At 44.2% G+C, this 11,966-nt stretch overlaps 2 protein-coding genes across 2 annotated transcripts in view; both read right to left on the minus strand.

Annotated features, from left to right (window-relative positions):
• kcnh4b (potassium voltage-gated channel, subfamily H (eag-related), member 4b) overlaps positions 1 to 4,456 on the minus strand; it is a 37,275-nt gene extending 32,819 nt beyond the window's left edge. The window contains exons 1-2 of the mRNA XM_034571526.1: positions 2,578 to 4,456; positions 1,660 to 2,375 (exon numbers count right to left, since the gene is read on the minus strand). Of these exons, the coding sequence (XP_034427417.1) occupies positions 1,660 to 1,735 (76 nt within the window). The 5' untranslated portion in view covers positions 1,736 to 2,375; positions 2,578 to 4,456. The remainder of the gene's footprint in view (positions 1 to 1,659; positions 2,376 to 2,577) is intronic.
• Positions 4,457 to 6,649: 2,193 nt separating this feature from the next.
• On the minus strand, positions 6,650 to 11,953 carry ghdc (GH3 domain containing). Its single transcript, XM_034571528.1, has 11 exons — positions 11,711 to 11,953; positions 11,254 to 11,544; positions 10,256 to 10,452; positions 9,957 to 10,151; positions 9,702 to 9,821; positions 9,151 to 9,448; positions 8,184 to 8,373; positions 7,774 to 7,845; positions 7,510 to 7,643; positions 7,219 to 7,307; positions 6,650 to 7,112 (listed from the first exon to the last, which is right to left on the minus strand). The coding sequence occupies exons 1-11, from the start codon at positions 11,793 to 11,795 to the stop codon at positions 6,891 to 6,893; spliced, it is 1,893 nt and encodes a 630-aa protein (XP_034427419.1). The 5' UTR covers positions 11,796 to 11,953; the 3' UTR covers positions 6,650 to 6,890.
• Between the last annotated feature and the right edge of the window lie 13 nt (positions 11,954 to 11,966).

Genomic DNA, 11,966 nt, shown 5'->3' on the forward strand with positions numbered 1-11,966 from the left:
GGAAATCCACCTTTAGCTTCAGCATGTTGACGACAGTTACTTAAAAGGAATCGCAGCTGCACGACCCACAATGCCACTTGTTTTGCTTTGCGCCGCTCAGAAACAAGAGACCAGCTGCCTTCGAAGGGTCCTCGAAAGGAAAAGCAAATTCAAGTGTTGTCTCTTCAGTGGACCATCTTTTTAGTCAAAGGCCAAAGTGTTCGAGCATCATCCATGTCAAGTGCCAGGACCCCGTTGCCCCGGAAACAGGAAGGAAGCTATTTTGAGCAGTGGGCCCGCTACCACTCCTCTGCAAGCCGCAGCCGTATGGCAGCTTTGAGAATTGCCTAAAAGTGGCAAAAACTGGCATGAAGCTGCGACGACGTGTATCCTGCCGTCTGCCTGTTGATCTAAATGGCCATAATTTGGTTTCTTATTCAAAAAGCAGGGGGAGGAAAGGATTAACACCCCACTGCACTGAAATAGAGCAGATGTAAAAAGGCAACCATGAATATTGGAAATATGAAATTATTTATAACAGAATTAATCTGCCGCAAAGTGGTGAATGTAGGCACAGCTGTCTTTTCCAGTAGTTAGTACCATGAGGAAGAAGAGTCACCACTTCCAAAGAAATAGATGTTTGACATAATTATCAATTCTATCGCTGGAGCAGAAGAGAAAATATCAGGAAGGTTTTCTTTCTGTGTTTAACGACACAATGGAAAAAACACTGAGCCCGAAAGGGAAGTGTTTCTTTCCTTCTTGCTCTCAGTCTCACACAGTGAAGTCAGAGAGGAGGTTCGACCAGAGAGCAGCTCTCTGGAGGTGGCAGCCAGTCGGTGGTTAGCTCAAGGACTCTTCAGCATGAGGACATGACCTCTGGTCCTGCAGCTGAACTCTATGCTGCCCACATCATCTCTAGATACAATGAATAAACTATACCTGTGTCCTAATTTGTAGTTTAAAACGACACAGTTGATATATGAGAATGATTCCTGATGAGCCACGCGTCTTTCCTGCTCCTGAGAGATCACCTAACACCTCATTAGGACCCCTGACTCACGAGTCAAAGCTATAATTGCATACCCCACTCATCAATTACACAGCAGCGTCACCCCTTTCACTGTGTTTACCTTAAGTCTGCCTGCTCAGAGAGTAACGGCAGAGAAGAAGAGCCGTTCATTCAGTCGACGCTGCGACTGGCTGAGGGAGGAGAGGCTGAATCAACGAGCAAACAAACACAGACGTCCCCAAGGAATTTGTTTACAATGAGCCACAACTTCCCCTGAGGTGGCACGAGGTGAAAAAACAAGAGGCACCAGCCGAGCAGAAATGGCAGCGCTGCCTAATGGCTGCGCTGGGTGGTTTGGAGCTAACTGTGTGAAACCAATGAGGAAAGACAACATGATTTCTGAAGGTCAATTTTCTGCTCATGTTTTTTTTCTTCCCTGTGAAAGTGCAAACAAACTTTTCTCTCCATCCCAGTGAGGCCAGCAGCAGTGTTTGCTTTAGTCAGTCAGAGTTTCTACAGAACAAGTGTCTTGCTCATATTCAAGATTCAGCAATACTGTCTTATTTCCTGTGATGATAATTGCCAAAAGATCTTTAATGAATATGTAACTTAAAGTATCTTTTACTGTCATTGGATAGGATACCTCAAAGTGTTTCCATTCTACTTACGGGTGCCATCGAAGCGTGTGGCGATGGTGTCCAGAAAGGTGTTCTGAGGGGCCAGGAGCCCCTTCATCACCGGCATCTTGACCCAGGTGTGGGACGGCCAACAGCTGGCTCTCGGTCACACCATCCCAGAGTCAGAGCTGGTGGCTTCCAGGGGCTCTCAGCGGGGGCAGGAGACTTCGAGGGTGACAGTCCAGTGCCGGCCACGGGGACACACATTTACAGTAACAGCAGCCACCTTTCTCTGAGCGACGCCTCTCCCGAAGACAACTTGTGCAGCCTGGGGACGCCTGAAATAGCTCCCTCCACCAGTGAACAGGTTTGGGTGCGGGCGGCTTAGATAGGGCTCACGTCCAGGTGATGCTGAGATCCAAGGAGCGTCACATCACCGCCCAGCTGTTGCTTCTCTGCAGCTTTCAGCCAAAGAGCTCATTCCAGCAGCAATGTGGAGGAAGAAGTTATCATTTTACTCCACTCCGTTTTTTTTTCCATCTACAAAGAGGAGCAGGAATCGGCAAGACCAAAAAAGAAAAAGAAAAATAGGACGGGGCATGTGTCTACACCTCTTTCATCCCACAGCTCAGCGCTCTGTCAGGATGCTGTGGCACAGTAGTTGCATCTTCTTGAGCTTTCTCTCACGACTCACTCCTGCTTCCATCCACTCCTGCGATATCCCAGCCAATGAGAGGCTGGCAACCTCTGTGGGGACCTGTTCTCGTCTGTGGTGGGGGAAGAGAGTGAGAGAAAGCAAGAGAAAGAGAGAGAGAGAGAGAAAGAGTGAGTGAGGAGGGAGAGTTGGAGGAGGGAGGGAGGGGAGGGGGATGCTTTCGGAGCTGGTGACAGCACCATTACATCCCATAGAGCTACTATCAGCACATGGCTTTTGTGTGCATGTCTGCAAATCGAGGAAAGATGGATTACCTGCATGTCGGTCAGTGCAGCCTGTTGTATTCTGTTGGGTGCTATTGTGCTGCTCTGTCATTGGAGACTCAAGGGAAATAGTAACCGTGTGGGGAAGCAATATATTCACATCTATTTTCTTATATATATATATATATATATATATACTTTTTTTTTTCCAAAGTGAAGGAGCTGCAGAGGCTGTAAGACCTGCAGATGTCAAATCCCATATTCCTAGAATATAGCAACTTTTAAAGTCCCTACTGGATGGAGCTGGTCACTGTTGCCTGCCCATGCAGCATCTACAGTATCCTCATGAGAGAATTAAGGCTCTGGGGTAAAAGCCGCTAAGAGCGGATTAAAAGGATAAGCCTGGAGATGTTTTTCATGAGGACTGAACAGACCAAAGGAAAACGTCACATCTTATCTCACTTTGACCCAAGCAAACAGCGCAGCTTAGCCGATAAGGGAAATACCTCGAGATAGTGACGATGTCGTCTGCCTTAAGATGTTTCCTCCGTCAACAGCAAGACCATTAGGTTTTTATAGGAGTCATGGAAAGAGGAGCTTTCCATTATGATAATGAATGTAACTCTCATTAAATATTAACTAATTCAAACTACATGAAGAAACCTGATAGATGGATGATTATTTTGAGGGTTGGTCCATAAGTTAAATGAAAGGAGTGCAGCTCAGGTTTAAATGCAATGTAAAGACATAGTTAATAAAATGTGAACAGCTTTTGGCAGGAGGGGTTGGAAAATGTGCAGAAGACGACTGCTCTGCTCGTTTTACATGTGACTAGAAGAGGTTTTCAGCTGCAGTATAGGTCTGAGTTTTACTGAAATTGTGAGGCTGAATTGTCACCGTGATCTATGTGGAGCTTGAGGATGCCGAGGTTGTATATATATGTTTAGCCGGCAGCCAGAAGAAAACCCAGAACACATCCTGCGACAACAATACATCATCTTAAAGTTTTTCATTTATACCTTTCGGGGTATTTTTTTCAGGACTCATAAAACTTGGGAGCGTATGAAGAAACGTATGGGTTTGAAAGTGGAATATTTGCCAGTCGTTGAAATAGAAAGAGACAAATCTCCACAGTACATTTCCTAGACCATACATCAAGTGTAACTCTATGCAGATTGGGGTGTCAAGTAAAATAAAATGGATGCGAGAAGAAACAGAAAAACGTTTCTTGCAGGGGCCTTCTGTAATCTTGAGAAAAGTTTAAGCGATTCCAGCCACAGATGAAGTTTGAAAATATGCTTGGACTTCATCTTGATTGACAGCAACTGCACATCTCTAAGATAAGAGGTCAAAGACGTGGTGAGTGATGATGGTGCTTGTTTGTGCACCGGCACCTTTAATAAATCATTTAGGTGGCTAAGAGTTCAGATATAAATGAAAAGGGAGGAAGCAGCTGCAGATTCTGATACTCTGACTGCGTGTATCTCTGTTATCTCATCATTAACATCCTGTCAGTCAGGACATTCTGCGGAGGAAAGGCCATTAAGATGCATGGAGTAATTAATCCATCCAGCAGGCAGCACAGGTGAGCTGCACCTGGAGAGAAAGAGGCAGAAAACCAGTGAAAGTGGAGGAATAACTCGCAGACTGAGACTAGAAAGTATCGTTCCCTCTCTCAGATCCTATTCAAGCTCCGGCAACCCATCACCACTATTTATTTTTAATGGCCTCTCACTGTCCTTTCTTCTTGTAGTTCATCCATCTCTGCTTGTCACTAATAAAGAGGTTCATCCATTATACATGCCCACTATCTACTCCACGGTCTAATACGACACAGCGACACACAGGCAGCCAGGTGAAATACTACCCCGACTACATCTCCCAGAGTTCCCGAGCTCGTTCTTAACATCTGCTGGAAGTGAAACGCTGAATTTAATGTTCACCGATATTCACAAATGTAACTCTTACTCACTGTCTTTAAACTTGAATGAGAGTCCACAGCCCTAATCCTGAAGGAAGCTGTGATATCTAGATGAGTTTTATAGCCGTCCTCATTCGCTCGACATCCAAATCTCCCTCCTCTCAATTAAACACGTCCTCCTTACCTCAGCAAACCCATCGAGAAATCAGGCCTGTCATTGGCAAATCTCGGCTGTTTACATTGAATTAACTTGTGACTGAGCAGATGTGCACAGAAGCTCTGTTTGTGCGTGCGTGCGTGTGTGTGTGTTTATGCAAATCCTCAAAGCACATGAGGACAACAGACAGAGGAAGACACACAACATCCTCAACAAGAAGAAAAAAATCTGTATTTAACTGATAACAAAAAGTCAAATAATAAATACAAATACTTCAGATTTCTCGTATTCTCTCTATAAGCGCCAGAAGGCCCTGGCAACAGCTAAGCTCAAATCAGATTGGCCCCTGAATGCCACTTTCCTGTCAGCAGTATTTTTATTTTACTTTAATATTTTTTCTTTTATATAAAACCTTACTGAATCAGGAATTGTAAATGGTTGTTGGACATATAATTGGCACCTCTGTGTAAATTGTGGTCCTTTAATGGCCCCTAAAAAATCTTAGATTCGACACAGGTACTCAGATCATCTGCACAGGAAACTACCCTGCTGAGTTCAAATAAATGAATCCAAAAAAGAACTTAATATTCTATACTTGTCTGACACTGAGAAAATAAAGCAAATTTTTTAATTTGGTTCAGTAGTTTGAGCTTGAACGTTTTTTGACTTATGGATGAATATCTTTAATCTGACATAAAAGCCTGAAAATCCCTGTTATAAGAACAAAGAAAAGCAACAACAGTTCCCACTATTTTTGTAGTTTCAGTTCTTTAAAGCTCAGATGTCTTTTTTTTAGCTTTGGCAGAAGTATATGTGTAGATACAAAACTACTTAGCAACACTGGCACAAGAGCAGGGAGGTGAAATGTGAAAGTCGGCCTGTATCCACGGATGTGCTGGAGAACACGAGGATGATAACACACTCACTTCCTCAGGTAACCACAGGTTTAACTGTTTAACCCCCCCCCCCCCCCCCCCCCCCCCCTCCCTCCGAGAGGAAAGCAAGACCCCAGCCTCTGTTTCGTTACGGGCTTCAATGAGCCAAATTTAGCTTTTTATCACTGCTGCTTGGGTCTGATCACACCATGGAGCCTGAATGAGGCGAGATCAGTGTCAAATCCCTACTGAAGTGGGACGTTACTAAAAATATTAGCCCACTTTGTGGACGGAGGGGCCTGCAGAGAGAGAAGTATGCCATGCAACAACATGTGAGGCCTGTTCAGTGTTTAGCTGCACATTTTTTGCCATCTTTGACAACATGGTAAAGATTCACAAGAAGTTTAGTCAAGAGAGAATCTGACAAAACAATATTTGCATAATAATGCCAGATTTAGTTCATATTTAAGTCCTGACTACGATTAATCTAAATATTGCTGTGTGTAAAAGCCAGTTGTAGAATGGAGCTAATGGAACAAATAAAAAGTGAATCTGTACACACAAGATTAGCCCCCTCTAGTGGTGGATGATATCACTCAATAGGGAAACCTTATTGTGATGAACCAACAGTTCAGGAGACACATGGAATAATGAAAACTCATTTTCAGTTTCAAGAAATGATATAATCTCCAGGACATCCATTCTTTTCAAGATGATTCTAAAGGGTGAAAACATAACCTCCTTGGTAGATGTAATATGAGCCCTCAACATACATCAGAGTTTTACTTGCAGAAATTTAACAAAGTTTCTGGGTCAAAGAATTTAAGCTGTTTTGCCACCTCACTCCATGATTTGGGCAAACAAGGGGTTTAAATCTTATCATCTTACTTATGGTGACACTGTGAATATGGTGATGCCAAAACTTTCAATATCACCAGATGGTGTTGACTAAAAGAGCGATATTTTAAAGAATATGAAGCTATGTCAATATTTTACGAGCTTTAGGAGAGTTTTTTCTTTTATGTTCTTTTGCTTTTTCACCAGCTGCACCAAAACCCATCACTGTACCTAAAATAAAATGCCTTCTCCTTTAAGACTTTTACCTGATATTAGGAAACAAAATTAAAACCTGGTTAGATAAACTCAGAAATGATCTTTAGCACTGGATATAGACAACATATGGTTTAATTGTGACTGTCAGGGAAGCCTGGAGAGGTCCTTAAAACATTTCATCAAACAAAACAACAGTAGCAGTTTAACAGTTTGCTTTAATAAAATCATAAATATAGTTGATATAAACATTTTCAATAGTCAAAAATGAGCCTTTTTGTCTCATCTCGGTTGCTAAAGGCACAATTCACCAACTCCGTCATTCAGTCAGTCGGCGCTCACCACAGTCAGAGTCACGGTTTCAGGAAACCGTTTTTCCCAGTAAGAAATCCGCGTATTCTTTCCTGCGCAGCACCCGGTGCATTTTGAAGGTGTTGGGGGAGGTGTTTGAGAAATCCATCATCTGTTTACGAAGCTCCTTGAACGCGCTGTCCGCCACCAGCTGCACCCTCATTGGTCCGATGCTGCCCTTGACACGGAAAGACCTGTAGACCGCCGAGTCCTGCTGGAGACAGATGTCCAGCTGAAAGGAAGGAGAGAAGACAGGGAAAGACAGTTATGAGTGATTTCATGATAATACAAAAAAACAAGAGAACATGCTGTGTATTTCTGCTGCATGCTGTTCTCACCTTGTATCGCTGCTCCTCTGTGAGGTTCCTCACACCTTTCAGCTCCACGAACACCTGGTAATGAGGATCTGAGCCGCCTATTGAATCTCCTACAACACCAACACAGTAACGTAAGATTCATCATAACGCAAACTGAGCCTGACCGACCACTCAGAAGATTTCCCACACACAAAAGGTCAGATTAAAACATCATTGTGATCTTGCATCAAAACAAGTGCTCCTACTTCCTGCCAAAGAATCTGAAACACCCCAAAAAGCTGCATCATGGATTCAAGCAGCCCTACATCTTACCCATGATGCCGCTCTCAGCACAGCAGTAGTCGATCAGTTGAGATCCTGGCCACTGAGTGACGGCTTTCTTCAGAGTGTTAAGGAACAACGCTTCAGAAACCTTCTCCCCCCGAACGTTCAACATCTGACCCCGTCTGAACGGAGCCGGAAACAGGGGCAAAATACTAATCTTTAAAAATGTACTCAGGCAGAAAAACAAAAAATACTTTACACACAGTTTGAGATATACACATGTATTTAGTTGTACACAGTGTTGTACTGTACCTGTACTGAAACTCAACCATCGGACACTGATTATGGAACCCGACCACTTTCACAATGTCTCCCATGCGATATCTGTGAAACGGCAAAATACAGACATCACTTCTACAACTGTCCAACACATCTGATGTTCAATAGTTTACATGTTAATGACATATCAGAGCGTCTGTAGAAGCCAGAGCTCAGATCTTGATATTAGCTTCATCATGCAGGGCAGTCAAGTGAAACCACATCACAACAACAATGACACAAAGTAATTATGGGGCAACATTTCACTCACACAACTTTTTGTGCATACAATTTGAATGAAGGACACTTCATTTAAATCAGACCAAACAATGCTCCGACCACAAACAATGAGGAAATCATTTTAAAAATAAATAAATTGATATATAAGTAAAACATTTTCCTACCTGAAGAGTCCTGAAGCGTTTGTGATGACAAGCTCGTAGCTTTGTCCCTCCTTCACCTCCTCCATCAGCAGAGTGTGAGGCGCCTCCTCCTCCAGGCTGCTCTCGGGCAGGAACTCGCAGAACATGGAGCGAGGACACAGCAGGTAGCGTCTGTTTGGCTCCTGAGGCCACAGGTTCACCCCGATCAGACCTGCAGGGGCCCAAATATTCAATTAAAGACGATAGAGGAATTTCTAACTTGACAACGCAGACAAAACTATGTCTGGACCCTGTAGAGCGCATACCTCCGCCGAGACCCAACAATCCCCTTACATACACCAATCCGCCATGTTGGTTTGGACATGGTTCTAAATCTATTGGTGATATATATGCACAATGTTCATTTCCTGCTAAAACCCCATTATCTCAGCTACACATTGGCGTGTACAGGACTCAAAGATCACCCTTTGGCTTTGGAGCCGAAAAGAATGATGTTGACATTTTATTATTGAATAAACGATTAATCTTTTAAATTATGGACCGTCCAAAACAATAAAAATGGCCATCACAAGTTATCAGAAGCAAACACTGCATCTTTATACGCATCAGTAGCCAATAATGAAGAAAATAACTCCAGTCTTTTGTGCATTTGTGAATCCGTGACCAACAAATGTACTTTTTAGGGTAATGAATAAAAAAGTTTTTGGTCCTTACATCATTTTATCAGCTTTTAAGTCTATTTAAGCTACTTACATTACATTAACTGTAGAGGCCTGCTGTGGGCCAAGCATAATACATACTTAATGTGCTTATTGGACCATGGATTATGGGACCTTGTGAGGCTTTTGCAGGACAGTAGGACACTCGCCCTCCACCTGTTATGTCAGGCAGAATTTTCCTGGCCCTGTACCATCAGTACTGACTCTCACTTTGTCATTGACAGCAGCTGTTCCCACAGCGGTGTCCAGGGTCGAGTGCAGGTTCTTACCTTCAGTAGCAGCATAAAAGGGTGAGTAGAAAGGCACCCCCTGGCAGTAACTCTCCCTCAGCATTTCCCCGTAGATCTGATTGGAACCCGAGTCCACAGCCAGCACCAGGTGGAGGTGAGGCCACAGCCGCTTGGCAATCCCCTTGAAGCCGTCCTGGAAGTTGACCCGGAGCTGAGCGGCTCTCTCTGGGTCTGGCTTCATCAGAGCTTCGAGCCTGGTCCTCACTTTGGGCTCCAGAGCCAGAGCACTGCTGACCGTCCCTCGTTCGATGTCCCCGACAAGCTCCTGCCAACGATCCTGCAGGACGGAGAGGAGATCAGAGAGAAATTACTTTTTATAATCCTTATTTCATCAAACAAATTAACATTGCAGTCAGTGGAAACAGTCACAGACCCCAACATGCGTATTTGGGATTTTTCAGAATATTTGGTTGGGGGCAGGGGTTTGGTTTCTTATTATTTTATAACACATTTTATATCATTTGCTGCTGCATTTATAAATCATATCAAAAATAGAGAAGAGAGTGATGCAAAAAGAAAACAGTCTGTACCTGTAGGGCAGCGAAAGCATAGAAAACTGTGGATGCAAAGTTGGACTCCAGCGTTCCCACACTCTGATCCTTCAGAGCAAACAGGAGGTGCAGGTAGAGGGTATCCTTCTCACTGGGAACCTAAAGGGTGAACAGTTTTATTTGAAATCATTCCGAAATGTTTACGTTGATCTGCATTGAAATCAAGAGAAAATCATAAAAACAAATGTTCAGAAACTGTATCTACTTCCATAACAATGGATATGTTTATTGTACCTCAAAGGCGGGTGCTGGGGTGGTGTAGAGGTTCAGCATGTGGCGGGAGGAGGCTGGCGTGGAGGAGTTAGGTCCAATGGTAATGCCGGCCTCAGACTGGCGAAAGGTAGGTGTGTAGAAGAACTTGGTCGTGCGCTGCAGGCTGTCAGTTGCAGGGAACGCCTGCCGCATGGCGTCCAAACACACAGTCACTCCCTGGTGGACAAACCCAAATGATTATTGTCATCATCATAGTTTTATATGTACAACACATGCTGGAGCTGGGCCAACACATGATCGACACCAAGCGCCGGCTTCACCTGCAGGAAGAACTCAGTGTTGGTGTCCTTGGTGCTGAGCAGCATGGCGCTGGATCCCGACGTCCCAGACGTCATGGCCAGGATCAGCGGCTTCTCAGCAATGATCACCTTCTCCTCTCCTGCAGCGATGCGTCTGATGAGCTCTCTGTAATGCTCATACGTGGTGATGGGGTGACGCGCCCGGAAACTGGCGCTGTCTGAAACACCAGTGTCACCGTGAACAAGCAGCTTAAGACAGAATTTCACTGACCATCAGTCGACTTTTGAGCTGAAATCATAAAGTCACACTTTTCTTTTTCAAGGGTCCCATAGCTTCATCTTATGTCTTTAAATTACTCATGAGTTTGATAATAGTCATAATTATATCTTTATGTACATTTGACTTAAGACCAAATAAAAAAAAAAACGTTTTATACAATAGAAATATCTGAAGAATTAACATTTCATTGAAATATGTTTGGGATTTTGACTCTATGTGCTTGTTTATGGACAAAACATGAACATTGAAATCCATTTGGGTTTAATCGTCACAAAAGTAAAACCAAAGATCGAGATTAAATTGAAAGAAAACAGAAATGCCGAATATTCTAAAATGTGAGAATCTGACACTTTCATTATTGTATAAATTAATAAACTAAATAAATGATGGACTGATAATCCACTAAAATAAGTGATTAGAAAACATTGACATGAGCTGAGAGGGATTATAACAGGTATTCTACACCTTTTTAGTCTTTAATTGAAGAAAACAATCGCTGATTATGTATTGATTGATTAATTAGGAAATTGTCACTTAGAGTAAGGTGAAGAAAATCTATGAAGTCAAGTAAAAACATTATAACCTCAGTGAAACGCGGGTTCAGGTCCTACTGGCATCGCTTGCTGTGCCTATAGACTTTACGTAAACCATATATCATGTTACATCACAGCTCAGTTCAAGGACACGTGTGTGTGAGAGCTGCTGATCCTCGTCAAAACGAGGTTATTCTTCCTCTCACCTTTCATGGCGCTGAAGTCAAACTCTCTTCCATAACTCGTGTCGGTGTTTTTTCGCAGGCGCTTCAGCAGCGTCTCCTCCTGGACCCGCTTCACGTTGAGGGTGTCGTCCTCCAGCCTCCTTCTCTGCCTCCTGCCCAGCCAGCCCACCGCCTTCACGGCCACGTACTGCCCGAGCAGCCCGCTCCACGTCCGGCTCTCGCCCCTCACCTTCGAGCCGATGTCCCTCCAGAGGAGCGCCATCCCGACCAGGGAGCACACACCGAGGGCGGAGGGCAGGAGCGGCGGCATCCCTGTGGGGGGGGGGGAGACCCGGGGAATGAGACGAGCCAGGTGGGGGCGCTGTTGGTTTATGTTACACCTATTTTTTTGTTTACCATCTTTTAAAAACCAACACACAACACAGACTCTGCTTCACTGTCACAACCACACGTGTCACGTTCAGCTGCGTCCTCTTACCATGCGTCTGTACAACGATGGCGACAGCGACCGATAAAACCGCAAAGCCCAGCGGCACAGCGACACGACGCCAAGAGGAAGCCATGTGGACAAAACTGTGTCACCCGCTGTCCCTGCTGTTTCAACTGTTTACGTGTTTATTAACGATCAGGCTTCATGTTTACGATCCTCAACTTCTGCTTCCTCTCAGCTGTCTGAGCAGCTTCCGTGTTTGGGTCAGAGCCGGCCCCTGATTGGTTGACCGAACGATGACGCG

This window comes from Hippoglossus hippoglossus, chromosome 19 (assembly GCF_009819705.1).
Source record: "Hippoglossus hippoglossus isolate fHipHip1 chromosome 19, fHipHip1.pri, whole genome shotgun sequence".
Taxonomy (NCBI): domain Eukaryota; kingdom Metazoa; phylum Chordata; class Actinopteri; order Pleuronectiformes; family Pleuronectidae; genus Hippoglossus; species Hippoglossus hippoglossus.

What these genes read in the sequence shown, in the direction of transcription:
- ghdc (XM_034571528.1), bottom strand. Translation starts at nt 11,795, where the DNA reads ATGGCTTCCTCTTGGCGTCGTGTCGCTGTGCCGCTGGGCTTTGCGGTT. An exon ending in ATGCTTTCGCTGCCCTACAG is followed by an intron (nt 9,449 to 9,701) that starts GTACAGACTGTT and finishes TCCGTCCTGCAG; the next exon opens with GATCGTTGGCAGGAGCTTGT. An exon ending in CAGAGGAGCAGCGATACAAG is followed by an intron (nt 7,113 to 7,218) that starts GTGAGAACAGCA and finishes CCTTCCTTTCAG; the next exon opens with CTGGACATCTGTCTCCAGCA.